Source organism: Diabrotica undecimpunctata, chromosome 1, assembly GCF_040954645.1.
Source record: "Diabrotica undecimpunctata isolate CICGRU chromosome 1, icDiaUnde3, whole genome shotgun sequence".
NCBI classification, from domain to species: domain Eukaryota; kingdom Metazoa; phylum Arthropoda; class Insecta; order Coleoptera; family Chrysomelidae; genus Diabrotica; species Diabrotica undecimpunctata.
In genome coordinates this window covers 159,263,849-159,283,538 of record NC_092803.1, presented here as the reverse complement: position 1 = coordinate 159,283,538, position 19,690 = coordinate 159,263,849, and the positions used below count along the sequence as shown (strand labels likewise).

The 19,690-nt window shown below is 31.7% G+C and overlaps 1 protein-coding gene across 1 annotated transcript in view; it reads right to left on the bottom strand.

Moving 5' to 3' along the window:
* Positions 1-414: 414 nt before the first annotated feature.
* Iswi (nucleosome-remodeling ATPase imitation SWI) overlaps positions 415-19,690 on the bottom strand; it is a 37,395-nt gene continuing 18,119 nt past the window's right edge. The window contains exons 8-13 of the mRNA XM_072520330.1: positions 15,591-15,825; positions 14,238-14,588; positions 5,883-6,268; positions 5,637-5,807; positions 854-1,005; positions 415-761 (exon numbers count right to left, since the gene is read on the bottom strand). Of these exons, the coding sequence (XP_072376431.1) occupies positions 670-761; positions 854-1,005; positions 5,637-5,807; positions 5,883-6,268; positions 14,238-14,588; positions 15,591-15,825 (1,387 nt within the window). The 3' untranslated portion in view covers positions 415-669. The remainder of the gene's footprint in view (positions 762-853; positions 1,006-5,636; positions 5,808-5,882; positions 6,269-14,237; positions 14,589-15,590; positions 15,826-19,690) is intronic.

Genomic DNA, 19,690 nt, shown 5'->3' with positions numbered 1-19,690 from the left:
AGCTGAAAAGATTCTACTAACACTTTGACAGTGTTAATTGCTTATGTATAACTAAATCAGTTGCTTTTAACCTTTAAACTATTTTGATGATTGTTTTAATTTATATTTCAGTTGTTTTTCACCTGCGACTGTGACACTTGTTGCAGGTGAAATGTTTCAATAGGTTCTTTTTGTTCTCTCATCTTTAATTTAATCTAATAATTTTTATCTATAACTGCATCTGTTCTTTTAACTATAATCGTCGGTTTTTATCCATACCAATTTATACCATTGTTGTTTCATCCGCTGTGGTAGGTGAATTTGTATATCGTACTTATGGATTTGGTCTCTGTGGTACAGCAAATTGATTTGGATATGAGTCTTCCCTAAATTTCAGTTTGAACTATGGATAGAAATGACAGACAATACGAGACATATATCAAATATTTTAATTTGTTTAAAACATTTTAGACTGTTTATTAACAAGATATTTTTATGTATAAGGAATACAAAACTGATTTTAACATGGATCAAGAAAATGTTGGCATAGTATATATCTATGGACATTAAATTTTAATCTGTTTAAAATAAATAAAAAAATCTTACAACTATTGTTTACTTCTAATCGTAAATATTCACCCACATTCATACACACAATCAACTGTAAGCCATTGGAAAGTAAAGCATGTTTCATTTTTTCTTCTTTTTCTTTTCGACTCCGCCAGCCGAAGTGTCATTCTTCCGTTTCTGTGAAGATTTAGAGCTGATTTGGGCAGGAATACCTACATAATCAGAATTATAAGATAAATATTCAAACACTCAATTTATTTTCTATTTACAATATTTTTTAATATAACAGTATTATAAAACTTACCTCCAAGATTTGAAGATTTAGAGACTTTTTTCTTCTTATCAATTTTTTCTCTTTCCTCCAATTCGGCATTTTCTCTTTCTATTAACGTAATCAACGTGTTACATCTCCTTTGCAGTTCCATAGCAGTTCTCGATTTTAAGAACCAATCAAATCTACAACATAAAAATAGGCAACAAATAAAATAAAAATATTAATAGAAATAATCTATTAAAGAAACGAGTTGAATTGCATTTACAATGAGTAAAAAACAACCGTCAACATAAGTCCAAAACCATATGATATCATCAAAAATACCGAGATACTATTAAGGAACATCAAACTAATATCAAAACGTGACAGGGCGGCAAAATTGAACATTTTCAACGTACGAATATTTAAACATTTTAACCATCAAGAAAATTTGACCAATATAAAAGCCCCAAGAAATTTACCTTATTCTCAATTTCTTATGCCTGTTCAAACCAACGACAAAAAAACATTTCTAAATAAGTCAAAAACCACAAAGAAGTGAAAAAGGTTCTAACTTCATATTTAATACGTAGCAAGATTCGCCAACCGAGGAGAAATATTTCTCTGGGAAAATAAGGGAATCCCTATTAACAGAAGATACTTGAACTATCTTAGATACGCAGATGATGTAGTACTAATAGCCGACACATGGAATGCACTGAATACAATGATTGAGGAGCTACACATAGAATCCCTAAAAAAAGGACTGAAAATGAATTTCAGCAAAACTAAACTAATGTCAAACAAAGATGACAAACCTATGATAAACATCGAAGGGACAGAGATAGAACACGTAGATGAATATACATATCTGGGTCAAAATGTCAAGGTAAGCAAAGAAAATCAGACTACTGAAATAAGCAGACGTGTAAAAATGGGATGGGCAGCATTCGGAAGGCTCTTATACGTACATACCTCAAAGACTGCGAACCAAAGTATTTAATTCCTGTATCCTACCTGTACTTACATATGGAGCTCAAACCTGGACATTCACTAAAATAAACATGGAGAAGATCAGAAAAACTCAGAGAGCTATGGAATGACAGATGCTGGGTATCTCACTCAAAGACCATAAAACCAATGAAAACATTCGTAATAGAACAAAAGTAAAAGATGCTGTCGAACTGGCAGCAAAACTGAAATGGAAATGGGCTGGACATAACGAACGTCTTACGGATGGCCGATGGAATAAAGAAATCGGGAATTGGCGGCCATATGAAGCCAAAAGACCACGAGGAAGACCACAAATGCGATGGAGCGACGATAATAAAAGAACTGCAGGGCCAATGTAAAAACGTCTTACAAACAACAGAGATGATTGGCGAGAATTAGGAGAGGCCTATATTCGGCAATCCGAATAGAGAAGAGGGCTAAAAAAAAAAAATTCGCCAAAACCTTTTTAAAGAATTTAAAAAAAGTCAATACCATATAAAATCAAATTACTTATGCCTTCTTATGCTGAGCTTGTTAAATATGACAAAATAGTGTTAACATAAAATAACATAAACTTAGTATTAAAGAGTGACAAAAAATATGAAAATATTTGGAACCAGATGTGACAAAACATCGTCAGGACAAAATTAAATTACCAAAACAATAGGAAAAAACCTCAAAAATACAAGTTTTTTTTAAATATTGCACCAAAAAATTAAATTATCGATGAAGAAACTTAGAAAGCACACATTAGAAAGTAAAGAAAAATATATCAATAATGTCAAAACTGACAACTGACATGATGTATGTTAAATGTAGAATATACTTTTCTACTACTAATTTCAGATTCATTGTAATTAGCAAAAGAGCAGACCATGCAAAAAGACTTTCCGTATTTAAATCCGCATTTCTGCTTTTTATAACACAAATTTTAAGAAAATAAGAAATTCTAAAACACTTTTAAGCCCTTGGTTCCTTTTGTAGCATGTGCTGGACACATATTTGTTAGCAATGTAATAAAAATCATAAACAAGGTCATTCAAAGTTAAACCTCATTTGACTGTGTGTGGTATATTTGAAGTTTTTTCAAATGTTCTGAAGTATATCGAAATCCTTTAAAATCAGTTAACATAAGAAACTAACTAATTATTAATTGGGAATTACAGTGATACCATTGGTGTTTGTGGTGAAGCAGTGAACCTTCGACAATAAATGTATTTAAATTACTTCTAATAAAGCCTGGATCGAATCTTAAATCCAACAATGAAATTGTGAAATGTATATATATATATATATATATATATATATATATATATATATATATATATATATATATTGTTATGATATGCAAAATCGAGAAAGATATTGGGTTGATTAAAATATTTCAAAGTTCAAAAACATTAAAATAATTCAGATAAGTAAGATAATAAACAACAAACACTTCAAAGAAGGAAAGTTATTAAATTCTTGGACTACCTGTACTAAACAAAATGTAAGCTATACATAAATTATTTCTTTGTTATACTTGAGTGACCCGCATAAGTTTAAGTGAAAGCCAAAGACAATAGAAGGAATTATAGAAAGAGGTTTTTGTTAGTTTTTAAGAATTATAGAAAAATATTATTTATAAATAAGTTTTAGGAAATTTTATAATTATAGGTAAAAATTTGTTTGTTATCGAAATGAAAAAATGGGGGAATTGTGACGAGTTTTGATTGGCGGAGATTGAAAAAGGTGGGATAAGTATGTAGGAAAAAGTTTAGCGAGATTGAGGAGAGAGAAAGGAGAATCAGTTGGTTTCCAAGTCTGTAAGACGAACAGTGATTGTTCTCTGGCTGTTCCCGAGATGTAGCAAGCAGTAGTGTTTGAATGTTAGTGAGTTTTTGTGGAGTTAGTGTATCTGACAGAAGCTGAAGCAGCAAAATATTGTAAGTCATATTTTCCTACTTATATTCCAAGAGTCACTGTTCAGGCCAACGAGAGATTCAGTTTATCGTAAAGAGAAGATATTCCAAGAGTCAATTTTTCACTCGGGCCAACGAGAGATTCAGTTTATCGAGAGGAGAAAGGCTATCATAATTTGAATGATTGTTGCTTTTGAAGGAGATCATTAAGGACGATATACTTGCAACAATCTGTTGTAAGATTGCTGATTACATAGGGAGCGGTTGAGAGGAGATAATACAGTCTACAAGGAACAAGGATTTGGACCACTCATCATCAGAGAGAGATATTTTTGTTTTCTGCAGTTTTTTTCTTTTATTGATAACACAATTTTTACACGTAATTTAGAAAGGATATAAATATTTTGATTAGGAGAGTTAGAATAGTTTGGGATTTTGAGTTTTCAATGAATATTGTTTGTACCATTAATTTTGATTGTTCACGTACGGAGAACAAAATTTTGAGAATCCTTATATGAGATTTGTTTTATTGAAAACTTTTGAGTGTGAATTATTTCATTATTTTTATTTCAATATATAGTGTTAGATCATATGTGTTTTTTATTATTCCGGTATTCTCTGGACCTTACCTTTCACATGTAATAGCATAGATATTGAAGCACGAATTTAACCCTGAGATAAAAGAATTAAAAATTGTGATAGAGTCATAATCATATCATTTAAATAATTTTAATTAATTAATCGAAAAATTAATTAGCTAATTATTGTTTGGCGCACCAAGACTTTAAATATCACAATAATATATATATATATATATATATATATATATATATATATATATATATATATATATATATATATATATATATATATATATCATCATCATCATGTACAAAAATGTTTTTGTGTTTAGCGGGCCAAACATCCGCGTTGGTAGTAATAATAAAAATGGAAAATTTCTGAAAGTTTTGTCCTTATAGAAAACAACTTAAGTTTCTGAAATCCAGTATATAAATGTTCATACACTGACATCAGAACATTGGAAATAAAAATATTGGAGAACGTACCATCAAATGAACATATATCTATACTTTTTCAATTTGGATGTGGATAAACAGTGTGAAAATAAAATAGCAGTGGTAGATTCAAATCAAAGTGGTAATGGACAAAGTACAATATGCAAGCCCTCTAATACCTATTTATATTATACCTATACTCTCTAATACTTGAATAGCGGTTTAATAGTTCCAGTTTTTAATATATACGGAAACATGCTAAAATTAAGACATGTATTTTTATTATGTATGTTAAGGGTTTTAAAATCTGTTTTATTTCTTTTAAAGATTTTATTATTTATTCAACCTCATTTTCAGTTGTTGGAAATAGGTACATAGTATTATTTATTTCCAACATATTTTCTCGAAATTCAGTTGGCTCAGGAATCATTTCTGCATATTGTTTTCCCAAATCGGTATATAGTAGTCTACAAATTCATTTGATATGTCTGATTTATTAGTTAGTATTTCATCATTCTGTGTTTTGATCAGTTTCATGTTTGTTTTAGAAACTGTTTTTCTACAGAGTGTATTTACACATCTCCAAGTTTTTTGACATATTTTTGTTAGCATTTATTAGCCCTTCTGCATAAGCTTTTTAAGCTTGTGGTATAAATTTTGATACATTATTTTCATCTATTTTGTACCTGTTCTGTAAATTTTTATCATCGGGATAAGTTTTGAATATCTATTTTGTACCTGTTTAAGAATTTGAATAAATTATTTTTTTCATTTATTGATTTAAGTAACGGTGGTCTTTTGTATTTTTTTGCAGAGTTTGCAGAGAAAGATACTCTGCTGAAACAGCTATAGTGATAATACATTTTGTGGAAGTTTTGAAAACAAAAGTTTTCAGTGTTTTATCTAAGATTTACGTTTTACCTGAATTGTGGCGATGCACGTACAGCTGCCCTCAACTCTTCATAGACGTTTTCTCTATCGAAACCCAACTTGTGCAACATACATACCAAAAACCTGTCTTCGTCTTCCATGTAGTTTTTGCCTTTGTTGGTACCGTAAGAAATTCTTAGCTGATGGAATGGTGCACGATATCTGAAAATATAAATTACCTCATTAGAAGGGAACAGAATTAAAAATAAACTTTTTAAGGATAATAAAAATTTTTACCTTGCCATTTTAGCATCAAGTGCTTTCTTAATACTGGCTCTTCTTTGTATTTTAGTTTCTCCTCTCTCAATCTGGGCCATTATTCTATCAATATCCTGTAATTCATGGCATCTTTCCCAAAACACCGCAGAATATTCCATAACTTCTTCAGGTGTTTTACCTTCAACATCCTTGGCGATGTTCTCAATATCGTCCCTACCATATTTCTCGTTGGCTTTGATGAACTGGTTGAAATCGCGTTTACTCCAATTGGTGAAACCTTGCGTTAACAAGTTTTCTTTCTCTTGTTGTTCGTCTTCGGTGAGCGGTTCCGATTCATCTATTTTTCTTTGCTCTTCTTTCTGTTGCTTGGACGCATCAGGTCCAAGTTCTAAGTTTTTCGGAACCTGAAAATTTGAATATTTAAAATAAAAACATGACAGAAGTTAGAAATATGAAGAGGACTAGACGGGTGACTTGGAATTTTCTTAAAATCAATAAACATGTTCGTAGTAAGCAGCCAAGGGTTCAATGACATTACGGCAATAAATACTTACGAAGAATAAAGGACCGATAAAGTTACTGACATATAATTAAATAGTTCAAATCGTAAAGGTATTTTTAATAAAAATAAAATTAAATTAGACACACAACAACAATAGAAGCCAAAGTAGCAAATCCTTAGAAAACCAAAATAAAATAACTTTTTTTTCAATTCCATGTTTTCCCACTTTCAAAAATTGTCCAAAACAACTTTAAAATAATAAAGACAATATACATCAAAAAGAAAAAAAAAATGTTTAATAATTTTCTACATTTACAAAAACCGAAACAAAATAAAATCTAGGTAGATATGGGTCAAATTATTTTAATTTAAACAAAATGTATATTGTTTTTGCCAATTCACCTAGTATATTTTTTGTTTCCCAAACATTATTATTCTTGAAGCCCCAATTAAAAGACTGAGATAAGAGTATTTTGTAATTAACTAGGCCTTAAACGACTTGTTGTTTTATAGGGTGTTTCAAAAGTGGGTAAACACAACAAATAACCCTATAAAACGTACAATATTCTAGACTAAAGCGTAGATTTTATAGGCTGTTTTAAAAAACGGATGTCCGGATGTTATTGATTAAAAAATGTATCTTTAGAACTGTTGATTAAAAAATGTATTTTGTGTGTTCAGATAAGCAATGTGAAGACATAGACACTAGGAGTACTGTTGGTGTTTCCAAGTTCAGCTCCATATCCACACAGTCCACGCTGCGTAATTTTGTTGACTCATCATCAAAAGAGGATGAAGAAAATTTAGATCATCTCTTCACTAGAGCCATTTTTGCAACAGGGACGCCATTTCCAATTGTCGAAAATAAACACTGGCAATTATTTTTTAAACAATTAAGATCTTCTTTTAAAATGCCAACACGGTATTTACTTTGAAACAAGTTGCTAGATGTAGAGCATGAAAGTGTCGATACAAATATTAAAGTGAAGATTGCTGAATCTACTGTTCTTGGATTGCAGCTAAATGGTTGAAGTAACCGAAGGAATGAGCCAATACTAAACTTTATCACCACTCCATCTCCTGTTTTTTTATAAAACTTTCGTCTACAGACACTAATCAACATACAGTAGAATATATGTCTGAAAAAATATGCGAAGTTTTAGAAGAAATAGGACTCCAAAAATTTCAAGCTGTACTGACTGATAATGCTAGTGCCTGGTTAAGGCCAGGTACCTAATTTATAAGAAGTACAAACATACAAACAGATATACTATACCTGTTTATGGTTGCACAAAAAATTAAAGAATTAGCAGGTATAAGACGGTCCAACAATAGTAACACCCTGGTTGACACGAATGGTAAAATAATATCTGATATCAAAGGCAAACTAAACAGATGGAGAGAATACATCCAAGAATTGTTTGAGGACGACAGGACACCACAAGATAGCATGAACGATTGCGAGAAACATGATATAGGTCCAAATATAACTAAGGATGAAATAATACATGCAATAAATCTGGCAAAATCTAATAAAACTGCGGGGCCTGACACAATTCCAACTGAAATACTTAAATTAATATGAGCCAATACTAAACTTTATCACCACTCCATCTCCTGTTTTTTATAAAACTTTGTTACAGACACTAATCAACATACAGTAGAATATATGACTGAAAAAATATGCGAAGTTTTAGAAGAAATAGGACCCCAAAAATTTCAAGCTGTAGTGACTGATAATGCTAGTGCCTGGTTAAGGCTAGGTACCTAATTTATAAGAAGTACAAACATACAAACAGATATAGTATATCTGTTTATGGTTGCACAAAAAATTAAAGAATTAGCAGGTATAAGACGGTCCAACAATAGTAACACCCTGGTTGACACGAATGGTAAAATAATATCTGATATCAAAGGCAAACTAAACAGATGGAGAGAATACATCCAAGAATTGTTTGAGGACGACAGGACACCACAAGATAGCATGAACGATTGCGAGAAACAAATATAACTAAGGATGAAATAATACATGCAATAAATCTGGCAAAATCTAATAAAACTGCGGGGCCTGACACAATTCCAACTGAAATACTTAAATTAATATCAGAAGATCAGATCAATGTATTAGTAGACTTATATAATACTATATATAATACAGGTATTATTCCGAGAGATTGGCTCAAATTAACATTTATCACATTACCAAAAAAACCTAACGCAAGGGAATGTAATGACCACCGTATAATTAGTCTAATGAGTCACACACTAAAAATATTCTTAAAAATTATCCATTTAAGAATTTTCAGAAAAGTGAAACAAGACATCACTGAAACCCAATTTGGATTTAGGAATGCCATGGGTACACGAGAGGCATTATTTGGATTAAATGTCCTCATGCAAAGATGTATGGATGTAAACCAACCACTCTATGTTTGTTTTATTGATTACAATAAGGCGTTAGATAAGGTCCGACACAACCGTCTTATACAGTTACTTAAAGATAAACACATTGACAAAAAAGACTTAAGAATAATAACTCATCCCTACTTTAACCAAACAGCTAAAGTCAGAGTAGGCAAAGAACTTTCGGAGGAAGTAGAGATAAAAAGGGGCGTAAGGCAAGGTTGCATACTCTCCCCCTTATTGTTCAATCTATATTCGGAAGAAATAATTAAAAAATCACTCGAAAATGTAACAATTGGAATAAAAGTCAACGGCAGACCCATCAACAACATCAGATATGCCGATGATACTATACTAATTGCAAAGAATATACAAGATCTACAGACACTTTTAGATAGTGTAGTAAATGCTAGTGAGAAAAGCGGACTAACGCTTAATGCTAATAAAACAAAATTTATGACAATTTCCAAAACACAACAAGACATTTTAAACATAAGAGGGGTTCCAATAGAAAAAGTAAAAAAATACAGATATCTTGGTACAATTATTAATGAAAATAACGAGTATACAGAAGAAATAAAAATGAGAATTGGACAAGCTAGAGCAACATTTAATAAGATGAGAAAAGTATTATGCAGTAGAGACCTTAGTTTGCAACTCAAAATAAGAATATTACGTTCATATGTGTTTTCGGTGCTGCTGTATGGGGTGGAGGCCTGGACCTTAAAGAAAGAGGTGAGCGATCGACTTGAAGCATTCGAGATGTGGACCTACCGAAGAATATTAAAAATAAGTTGGGTAGACCGAATAACAAATGTTGAGGTCCTCAGAAAGATGACAAAGGAAATGGAAATCATGAATACGATTAAGATAAGAAAGTTACAATATCTCGGCCACGTTACGAGAGGGGATAAATATGTGTTGCTACAAACCATAATGCAGGGAAAAATACAGGGAAAACGAAGTATTGGAAGAAGACGCATCTCCTGGCTCAACAATCTGAGAAAGTGGTATAATTGCAGTTCCGTCGACTTGTTCAGAGCTGCAATCTCAAAAGTGAAAATAGCTGTGATGATTACCAACCTCCTTAGAGGAGACGGTACCTAAAGAAGAAGATGGGTGTATTGCTCACATCTTAAATTTGTTGATTGGCGACATTTCTAAAACAAAAACAATGGCTTTTTTAAAAGAAGAAATTAAAGCCATCACTAAAGAAATCAACAACTCTCACATTTTGTCAGTCAGTCACTGTTAAAAAAATTCAGCTTGAAAAAAGTGAAACAAAGGTAGCAGTTATTTTAAAATTGCCAGTTAAAACTCGTTGGGGATCAATTATTTATAGTTTAAAGAGTCAAAGTATGCTTTAAAAGTTTTGGAGGTTTGTGCGAGTGTTGAAGACGTTCTCTGTAAACGAGTTCTAAAGTTGATTTTGGACGAGGACGTATTTTGGATAAGGTTATCAAATTTAGAGTCAGATAAGCCTCGACTAAGTCAGGTAACTGAATGTTTTTTAAATAATTGATGGATTCGACCGTTACTTGATCTAACGTGAGAATGTTTTTTAACTTAGAAAATCATATGGACAAAGAACTATCTTCAAGTCCATTCTGGAAACAAGAAGAAAAAGTAATAAAACTGTTCTCTAAAAGGAAACAAATGGCAATACATCAAATTCATTTGGCAGCGAATATATTGGATCCTAAGTTTAATGGTGTCCATTTAAGCAGAGAAGAACAAGTTGAGGGAACTGAGTTTATAGATAATTTAGCCACTTTAAAATATGGTGATGACTCAGCTGAAATAATGGCAGATTTTGGACTTTATCGGTCTAAGGGAGGGATTTTTTGAAAAACCATGTTCTAAAATCAATTGAAAAACTAGACCCAATCATATGATGAAAAGGTACATGTTTCGGAACAAAATTATTCATCCAGTGCAGCGACTGAAAGAAGTTTCAATACTTATGGTTTTATCCACTCCTCTAAAAGAAATCGGCTTACTGCTAAACGGTCTAGTAAGGTAAATTTTATTGCTCACAATTTAAAATTTTTAGACGTAGACCAATCCATGACTGAGCTGGCGACTCGTGAAAAACAAAATCCCACTTCTCATCAGTACATTGAAATGCAGAATGTAGATGACCAGGATCAGTTAATGATAGAAATAGATTCTGAATCTGAGGCCTCATCTTTTTCAGATTAGATCACCACATCCATTATTTGCCGTTAAGAAGAAAATTTCATTTTTTTATCAAATAAATTTTATGTTTTATGTTGTTTTTGTGTTTTATATACAGGGTGAGTCATGAGGAACTTTACATACTTCTACCATATGTAGAGTCCATCAGGGAGCATATCATGTGGCCACTAAAAAATGTCAACTCCTCTTCTTTATTAATTAACAGGGTGATTTGTGTAATTGACCATTTATTTCATTTTACTATAGTGTTTATACGGCTCATTTGATTTTTTTAATTTTTGCATGATACAGTACACTACTATCAAGCATTCGATTGGTATTAGCTAAACTAAAAAATTCTAGGACTGGCTTTGGAAAAATTAATTTAGGGATTCGTATTAAATATTACACCCTGTATATATATTTTTTAAAATGCAATAAGTGATTTTCAAACTACATAAATAGCCAATGAAAACGACATATGCGACAATGTTGTCGCACTTTTATTAAATTTTTAGTGAACGATCAAATCTTACCAAAAATAGAACAACCATAATGAAGTATCAAATTATAAGGTAATTAATTTAAACAAATGTTATAAATTTCAAACATTTTAATTGAAATGATAAACTGAGTCACTGCACAACAAAAAACAGTAACTGCTAACAATAACGAAGAACAATTAAAAAAAAAAAACTAAAAATATGTACATAGTTATGATAAACCCATAAATTAGAACTGGAAAAGATACAATAATGGTAACAAAATAAAAATAATTCAAAATAGATTTTCGAAATGGAACCCTGCAGCCTGTACACATTATTGTTGCCGAATTGTTAATTGACGTATTGAATTACGGATACTCTGGGGATCATTTCTAATAGTATTACAACAATGTATAATTCTATCAATTAATTGTTGTCGGTTATTAATATTCACTGCGTAAACTAGTTGCTTCAATCGTCCCCAAATATGGTAATCAACGGGATTGAAATCAGGGGATCTTGAAGGCCACGAAATAGGACCTGCACGTCCTATCCACCTGTTGCCATAAACATTATTGAGATGTTGTCTCACTGCCAGTAAAAAGTGTGGGGTGCCCCATCATGCTGAAAATACATCCCTCGGATAGCAACGTTCGCGTTGGCAAGCAAATTCGGCAAAATATTTTGTAGAAAGTTCAAATAGACCTGCCCTGTTAAAGGACCATCAAAAAAGTGAGGACCTACTAATTGGTTATTTATGACACCAATCCACACAAAACCTTAACTGAAAACGACGTTCTCGAATAGCATGGGGATTTTCTTCTGCCCACACATGTGAATTTCGTGAATTATTTATCCCGTCTCTGGTAAATTGGGCTTCATCTGTAAATAGTGTCCTGTATAGCGTTGGTCGATTATTGTTAATCCATCTACAAAATTCCAACCTATCGATCTCATCTCCAGCATGTAGTCGCTGAACCATTTGAATGTGATATGGGTATAGATTATTTTTTTGTAAGACTACTTACTTTTGATTGAGTAACATTGAGTTCTCGACTTACTTGTCTAGTGCTTATTGTAGGGTTCATAGTAACGGCGTCCATAATGTCATCTTCCTGCGCTTCATCTACATGTCGCTCTGTTGTTCCACTAGGAAAAGTGCCATTTTCTCGCAAATAATTAAAAATTGACCCAAATGTTGGATGACTGGGAGTTCGACGATTAGGAAATCTCCTGCGATATTCTCTACTAGCAGCCCTACCATTCCCATTACAGAATCCGTAAACAAATATTATGTCTGCATATTCTGTGGTCGAAAACTGATGTGGCATTTTGAACGAAAGTAACAAAAGCTCTACCAAACCTAACACAATGTACTTAACGTAGATATGACAGAAGAAATATGTATTCTTGTACACATAAATAACAATTGATAATGACAATATTGACAATGGGTATAAAATATCAAGAAACGTCAAACGGTCAACGCCAACCTTCATTTTAAACTTTTTTAGATTTATTTTTATTTAGTACAGTTGATGCAATGTATTATTATTTGACATAAAATTTTAATCATTTACAATCAACAAAAACTAACACAATACAAGAGGTTTGACTTTTTAATCAATTTAATTTATTATTTATCGAAAATAATGCCCCAATACGATCTATGAGTAAAAATTTAAAATTGAAAAACAATTGATTCTATCGTAGAGATAATACAAAGTGACAGTAAAGATGTTAATTTTCTACGTATTAGATTATGTTGTAGGAACTCATTTTAATTAAAATGTTTGAAATTTATAACATTTGTTTAAATTAATACCTTATAATTTGATACTTCATTAGGGTTTTTCTATTTTTGGTACGATTTGATCGTTCACTAAAAATTTAATAAAAGTGCGACAACATTGTCGCATATGTCGTTTTCATTGGCTATTTATGTAGTTTGAAAATCACTTATTGCATTTTAAAAAAAATTTATACAGGCTGTAATATTTAATACGAATCCCTAAATTAATTTTTCCAAAGCCAGTCCTGGAATTTTTTAGTTTAGCTAATACCAGTCGAATGCTTGATAGTAGTGTACTGTATCATGCAAAAATTAAAAAAATCAAATGAGCCGTATAAACACTACAGTAAAATGAAATAAATGGTCAATTACACAAATCACCCTGTTAATTAATAAAGAAGAGGAGTTGACATTTTTTAGTGGCCACATGATATGCTCCCTGAGGGACTCTACACATGGTAGAAGTATGTAAAGTTCCTCATGACTCACCCTGTATATAAAGAACACTGTTGTTTCGTCTTATAATTATTTTGTATATAATTTCATGATTCTTAATACCCTATCATCTTAGACAATATCCCTAAGCTCGTCATAGGGTTCATTTTCAGAAGATTCTCCGATTTTTCATTCTCGAGAATTTTCCAAAACTAGTTGTAGCAGTATCCAAAAACAATAAAAAGTTCAATCAAAACATTAGAAGTGTCAAAAAACGTTAAAATATCAAATCAGCATTATAATTTTGATTTCATGTACATTCAAAATTATATTAAATAATGCCGATCCGTGATACATAATTTTGCTATACTGCTTACAATGTCTCTCACAGAGTAGTTCAAATGTGCTTCAATGTTCACTAAGTGCCAACAATAAAATCTTACAATGATACGGTCTTGCTGTTTTTCCTTATTCATTGTTAAAAATGCCGTCTTGTAACCATATCAAACGTATTTTAGTGAGAGTTTATCAGTTTACATAATAAGCACTAATTAAAAATACATATTTATAACCCTTACCTTATATCCCAAAGATTTCCTATAAAAGTAGATCTCCTGGTCCAAAAGCTCGAATAATCTCGGCGGGAAAAACTGGAAATCTTGTACGATGGGCTGTTTCGGTGGTCTTGGAGCTTTGGGCGCTTTAGGCTCAGAAACCCTTAAAGCTTCTCTGAAGTAAGCATCCACGGCATAGTTGGCCTTTCTTTCTCTTTTGGGAGGTTCTATCCAGTTGCTCAAGCCTATGGATTTCTGCTTCTCGCGATAGTCTTCTCCTTCGAATTGGTAGACTGATTCAGTAGGTGTTTCAACTGTGAAGTTGCGAAGTGACGATTCGCCCATGGCTTCCATCTTCTGAGCCAACTGAGCGGTCTAAAATAAGAAGAACTAATAATATTTTTAACATTTTTTAAACCAATGGCTTAAAACAGTATGAAAAACCTAATCTTTTCCAACGACCAGAAATACTCTTCTAAGAATATAGGTCATAATAGGGAGTTTTTGTAACTACCTAACGTAACGTATCTCCCTATACATAAAGAACTAACGTATCGAAGAAGATGAACGTTAAATTGAGAGTTAAAGTTCTGCACGCAACGTAACGATGGTGTTGCCCTCATCGAATTAGTGATTAACTAATAAATTGTCAGTGCCAGTCTTGTCCTTGTCATTTAACCCTATTTTTGATATTCAAAATACATAACAAAGATTTTTTTGAACAATTTTTAATTTTGGAGATGGACACGATATTAAATGTAGGTGCCTTTATTGATGATGAAGAAGACGAAGACATAGAAGATGTCCTTCTTCTCTACATATTGCTTGACTATACGGCCGCTTTAATTTTGATACCATGTCTGATATAAAATTTAAAAATATTTTTCGCTTTTGGATTAAATTCCACCTTTCTGGATGGTCGTAAGGGTTCTGGCCTACGACTTACTTCAACAAGAACAAATCATCTTCATTGCTGAAGTGAAGTCGTTTTCTACTGCTTTCCATTATTAAAAAAAAAAAAAAAACAAATATACTTAACCACAAATGTAAAAAAAACACGTACCACGTGTGCTTCTGAAATGTGGATGTTGAAATTTTGGTAATCGGGTAAGATCCCCTTGTGCATTCGGTTACCTTCGGCTCGATGGGGATGCATATGAACATAACGTACCAGCCCGTTACGTTAATTAATACGTATCTAGATGCGTTAGTTCAACCATTAATGCGCATGCTTATAGCTCAAAAAGATATGTTACGTATATGTATTTGCTTGCACAAAAACTCTATTATTCGAATTCGAAAATAATCATTGATGCTAACAATTCTTTATACGTGAATAAATTAAATACATTATGAAATAACAGATAAAGTACTGACCTTCATTTCTCCCTTTTCCAATATACTGTCAATATCTTCATCTGTTATTTCGGAATCCTTAGAGGCAAATACGTGGTTGGCACCGTGCCGGATCATGTTCAACATTTCGTCTTTGTTTAGAGTCTGTCCTTTGGAATCGGCTAAACGACCTTGTTGGATAACTAATTTGTCTAAACGTAATTTTACTTCAGCTCTTTCGACGATTTTTTCCTCTACAGTGTTTTCGGTAATAAATCTGAAATGATAAATTGATATATGATCAAATCTGAATAAAAGAAAGTAAGCAGTAGAAGCTATTCGCTATGTGCAAGTACTTGGAGGGGATGCGAGAAACGATTGTGCGCGAGAAACGGCACAACCTTGCATGTTTATTAGCACATTTCATAAGTACTATCATTGAAGAAAATGGGATATCGCAAATGTATTATAAATTATAAAAATCCAAAAAGAAATAGTCAATTCAAGTTGTATTCGTTCAATTTGTAGATGAGTCACCTTCAATTGAAAATTGTTATAGTATTAGTTAATTTTATCTGACTCACATATAATGAAAATTCTGACATATCAAACATTTTAAAATAGATACATTTAAAACGGTATTCAGTATTGTTTAGGTGCGTTCCTGTGATGATTTTATTGGAGGATAGTAATTTGATTACATATATCAACTTAATAAACTTAACTTGGATATATTTGTGAGAAAAAATAATGATAGCTTGTGATCGGTAGTAAGTAACATTTGCTTTCCACCTCCGCTTTTCCTCCAATTTTAGTTAAAAATTTAATAAAACATGTAGATCTCTATTGTACACATTATTTTTCTTAAAAATACTAAAGTGATCGTTACCAAAGGTTTATTGAACTCTATTCGCTATGTGCACGAACCCACGTGACCTATTCCAGTTCGATTTAAGCGCCCTCATTGGATATAACGGAAAGTTCAAATGCAGGACAATTTATTAATACATTATATGTAAAAAATGGGTCATAGTGTTTGTTACCCAAATACGGGCAGAAATAGTAAATCTGCAACTTCCAATTATTGCTGAAGCCTGAATTAAAATGTGATTCCAAGCTGTTTTTAAAATGATGAGTAATGTAATTATTACTAAATTGTACATAATTGTTTTAACTTTGCCAAAATCATTATATGTATTTTATGGAAATATCTTATGATTTATATAACAGTGGTTTTTGATTTTAAAAATAAAATGTTTCAAACGAGTATATTTTTATACCTTTATTAATAAAATATACTGACTTTTACAAAATCACTTAATTGATTGATATAAGTTATACTTTCAGATATTTCAATTCTTTTTTATTAGTCACTTGACTTATCCCACATGTAATTAAATTGAGAAAAAAATTATACTTATTAAAAGTACAGTAGACTCCCTCTATAACGAGAACTGAAATGGCAGACTAATTACCTCGTTATAAGCGGATCTCGTTATATCCAACAATTATAATACTATATGAATATGTAGTTTTCTAAAACATTAACTTTCTATAGTGAAGCCATTCGGAGCAATATAAGATGCTAATAAATATTGTTTGAATGGCGTTTTTAAAACAAAGTTGTTTACTTTTATTGTCAATGAAATGCATTAAAACAAAAAAGAGTTGTTTACTTTTACTGTCAATGATATACGTTAAAACAAAATCTGTATTCTGTAAATATGTATAAAGCATATAAAGTTATTTTGTCATTTTTGACTGCTTTAAATTGTCCAGTATTCTATCTATCATATTTTCTAAAGATGTGAAACAGTTTTATGCTTCTTCATTTGCGTTTTGTCCTTGGATAAAGTTTCTGACAACCTTTAAAACACGTGTGAATGGTCAACCCAATACAATGACACTTGTGAATCATAAATTTTACATTTCCGACTAAGAATCATAAATTGTAAGAAGTTTATTGCGGGCGGCCCGCAGTTAAAAAGGGTATTTATTTATAGCTACGACCGGGCCAAAACGTAAAAAACACGTTTTTCAATCTTATTTTTTCTCGTTATAAGCACATTTACCTCGCTATAAAGGGTTATAGTTCAATAGAAATTTCACGGGACATCTAATGTACCTCGTTATAAGCGAAACCTCGTAATAACCGTGTTCGTTATAAAGGGAGTATACTGTATTATACTCTTGAATGTGCTTAAATTTATTATACACTATCACATTTTATTTATCATAATATGTTTAATTATCTTTAATCAAATAATATATAAAAAGAATTTGTGGTTCAAAATATTTTGATCAGTAAAATGACGTGTCTTCATTTGCTTTTTTTATACAAAGCAGGAAGCTAGTGTTTAAAATAAAATTCTTCGCTATTTAATATAACATGTTTAATAAAACTTTCAATTCACAAAATAGTATAGTTAAAATTACCAATTAACATTGGCGAATAATCAAATAAATCACAAATACTCATTTGCACTTGACACTGTGTATGATACTTCTTAAAATATAAAAGAACATTTTTGAGAACATTTTTGAGAAAGTGTCCGGAATTTAATAGTTTTCCTAATTTTAATAGATTTCCTTTTTGTAACATTTTAAGACAAAAGTAATGCATCAAGTAGGTTGTGCCGATAGTAGGTTATGGACAAAATCGCATGACAACACCATCTGTCAAATATTGTTGTTTGTAAACAGACTTAAGATTTGTGAAATAATGTCGCAAGTAGAAAAAAGAAAAGTGGTGGAATATTTGTATAGAAAGGGTGTCCGAAACGTTGAAAAATTAGTGTAATTGAATGAACTCGGAAAAAGTGCAGTGTATGAGACAATAAAGAGAATAAAAAATTGCATAGATATGAGACATAAACCAGTTTCGGGTAGACCGCGTAAGATTCGCGGAAACAATTTAAATGCTTTAGTGGCTTTAGGACAACAAAATCCGCGCCTAGGGTTTCGAAAATTAGCGAACAGATTTGGAAATCAACGAAGAATAAAAGTGTGCCCAAAAACTGTCCGCATGTCGCTGAAAAAACAAGGCTACATATCAAGGAATCAAAAAAAAAATCCCTACAATGACAACTCTGCGAAGGCAACGAAGAATAGATTTTTGTCAACGTTTTCGAGAAGATAATTTTAATAATGTCTTTATATCTGATGAAAGTTGTTTCCAGCTTGGTGCAAATCATCTAAAAGTCCTATCAAGAGAAAATATTACCGTTCAAATTTCCCACTAAAATAATGGTTTGGGGAGCAATATCTCAGCATGGTGCTATACCTCTCTTATAATTAATGGTACTGTTGATAGTGCGAAATATTGTGACATCTTAAATAGTTTTCTTCTTGAAACGGCTCATGTTTTATATCCAGAGGGGTGGCGTTTTCAGCAAGATAATGCAAGATGCCATACTTCTGCTTATACTCAAGCTTGGATGAAAGAACACGAATTGGCAACAATTCCGTGGCCAGCAGCATCTCCAGATCTTAGCCCCATTGAAAACATTTGGGGACTGATAAAGATTGAAGTGGAACTAGCAGCGCCACGAGATAAAGAAGGTTTGATTCTGCCAGTTTTACAGGCCTGAAACACCATTACCGAAAATGATGGCCTTGATCTAGTTTCGGATGTACCTGGACGTTGTATGAAGGTTGTATAAGTAAATGAGATGAATTATTTGTTGAAATTTTATATTTCAAGTGATAGAAATAAATACCGTAAAATTATAATTCTGCTTTCTTTTTTCCGGATACTTTCTAGGCAGACTATATATAACATCAAATATGAATGTTTATACTAATGTTAATAGGTGTTATGTTCTTACTTCTTTCCTCCAAAATATCAACAGATAAAAAATAGAAACCACTATTGAAAAAAGTTAAAATTTTAAATAAACGCAAAATACTTTTCCACTTAAATTCTCTATAGACTGTTCTGCAGTTCAACTTCGCTGACTGACCACAAGATGCCTCTACCATCGTGTATATAGCGAATAACTAAATATTTTGGTTCATGTTCTAGTACATATTTGACACAGCATTGGGTTCAAATAGTGATTAACGTGTCCGATATCAGTTTTAAAGCCCATTTATGAATCATTATCCCTTCTATCCTATTCCATATAGAATATAAAAGTCTG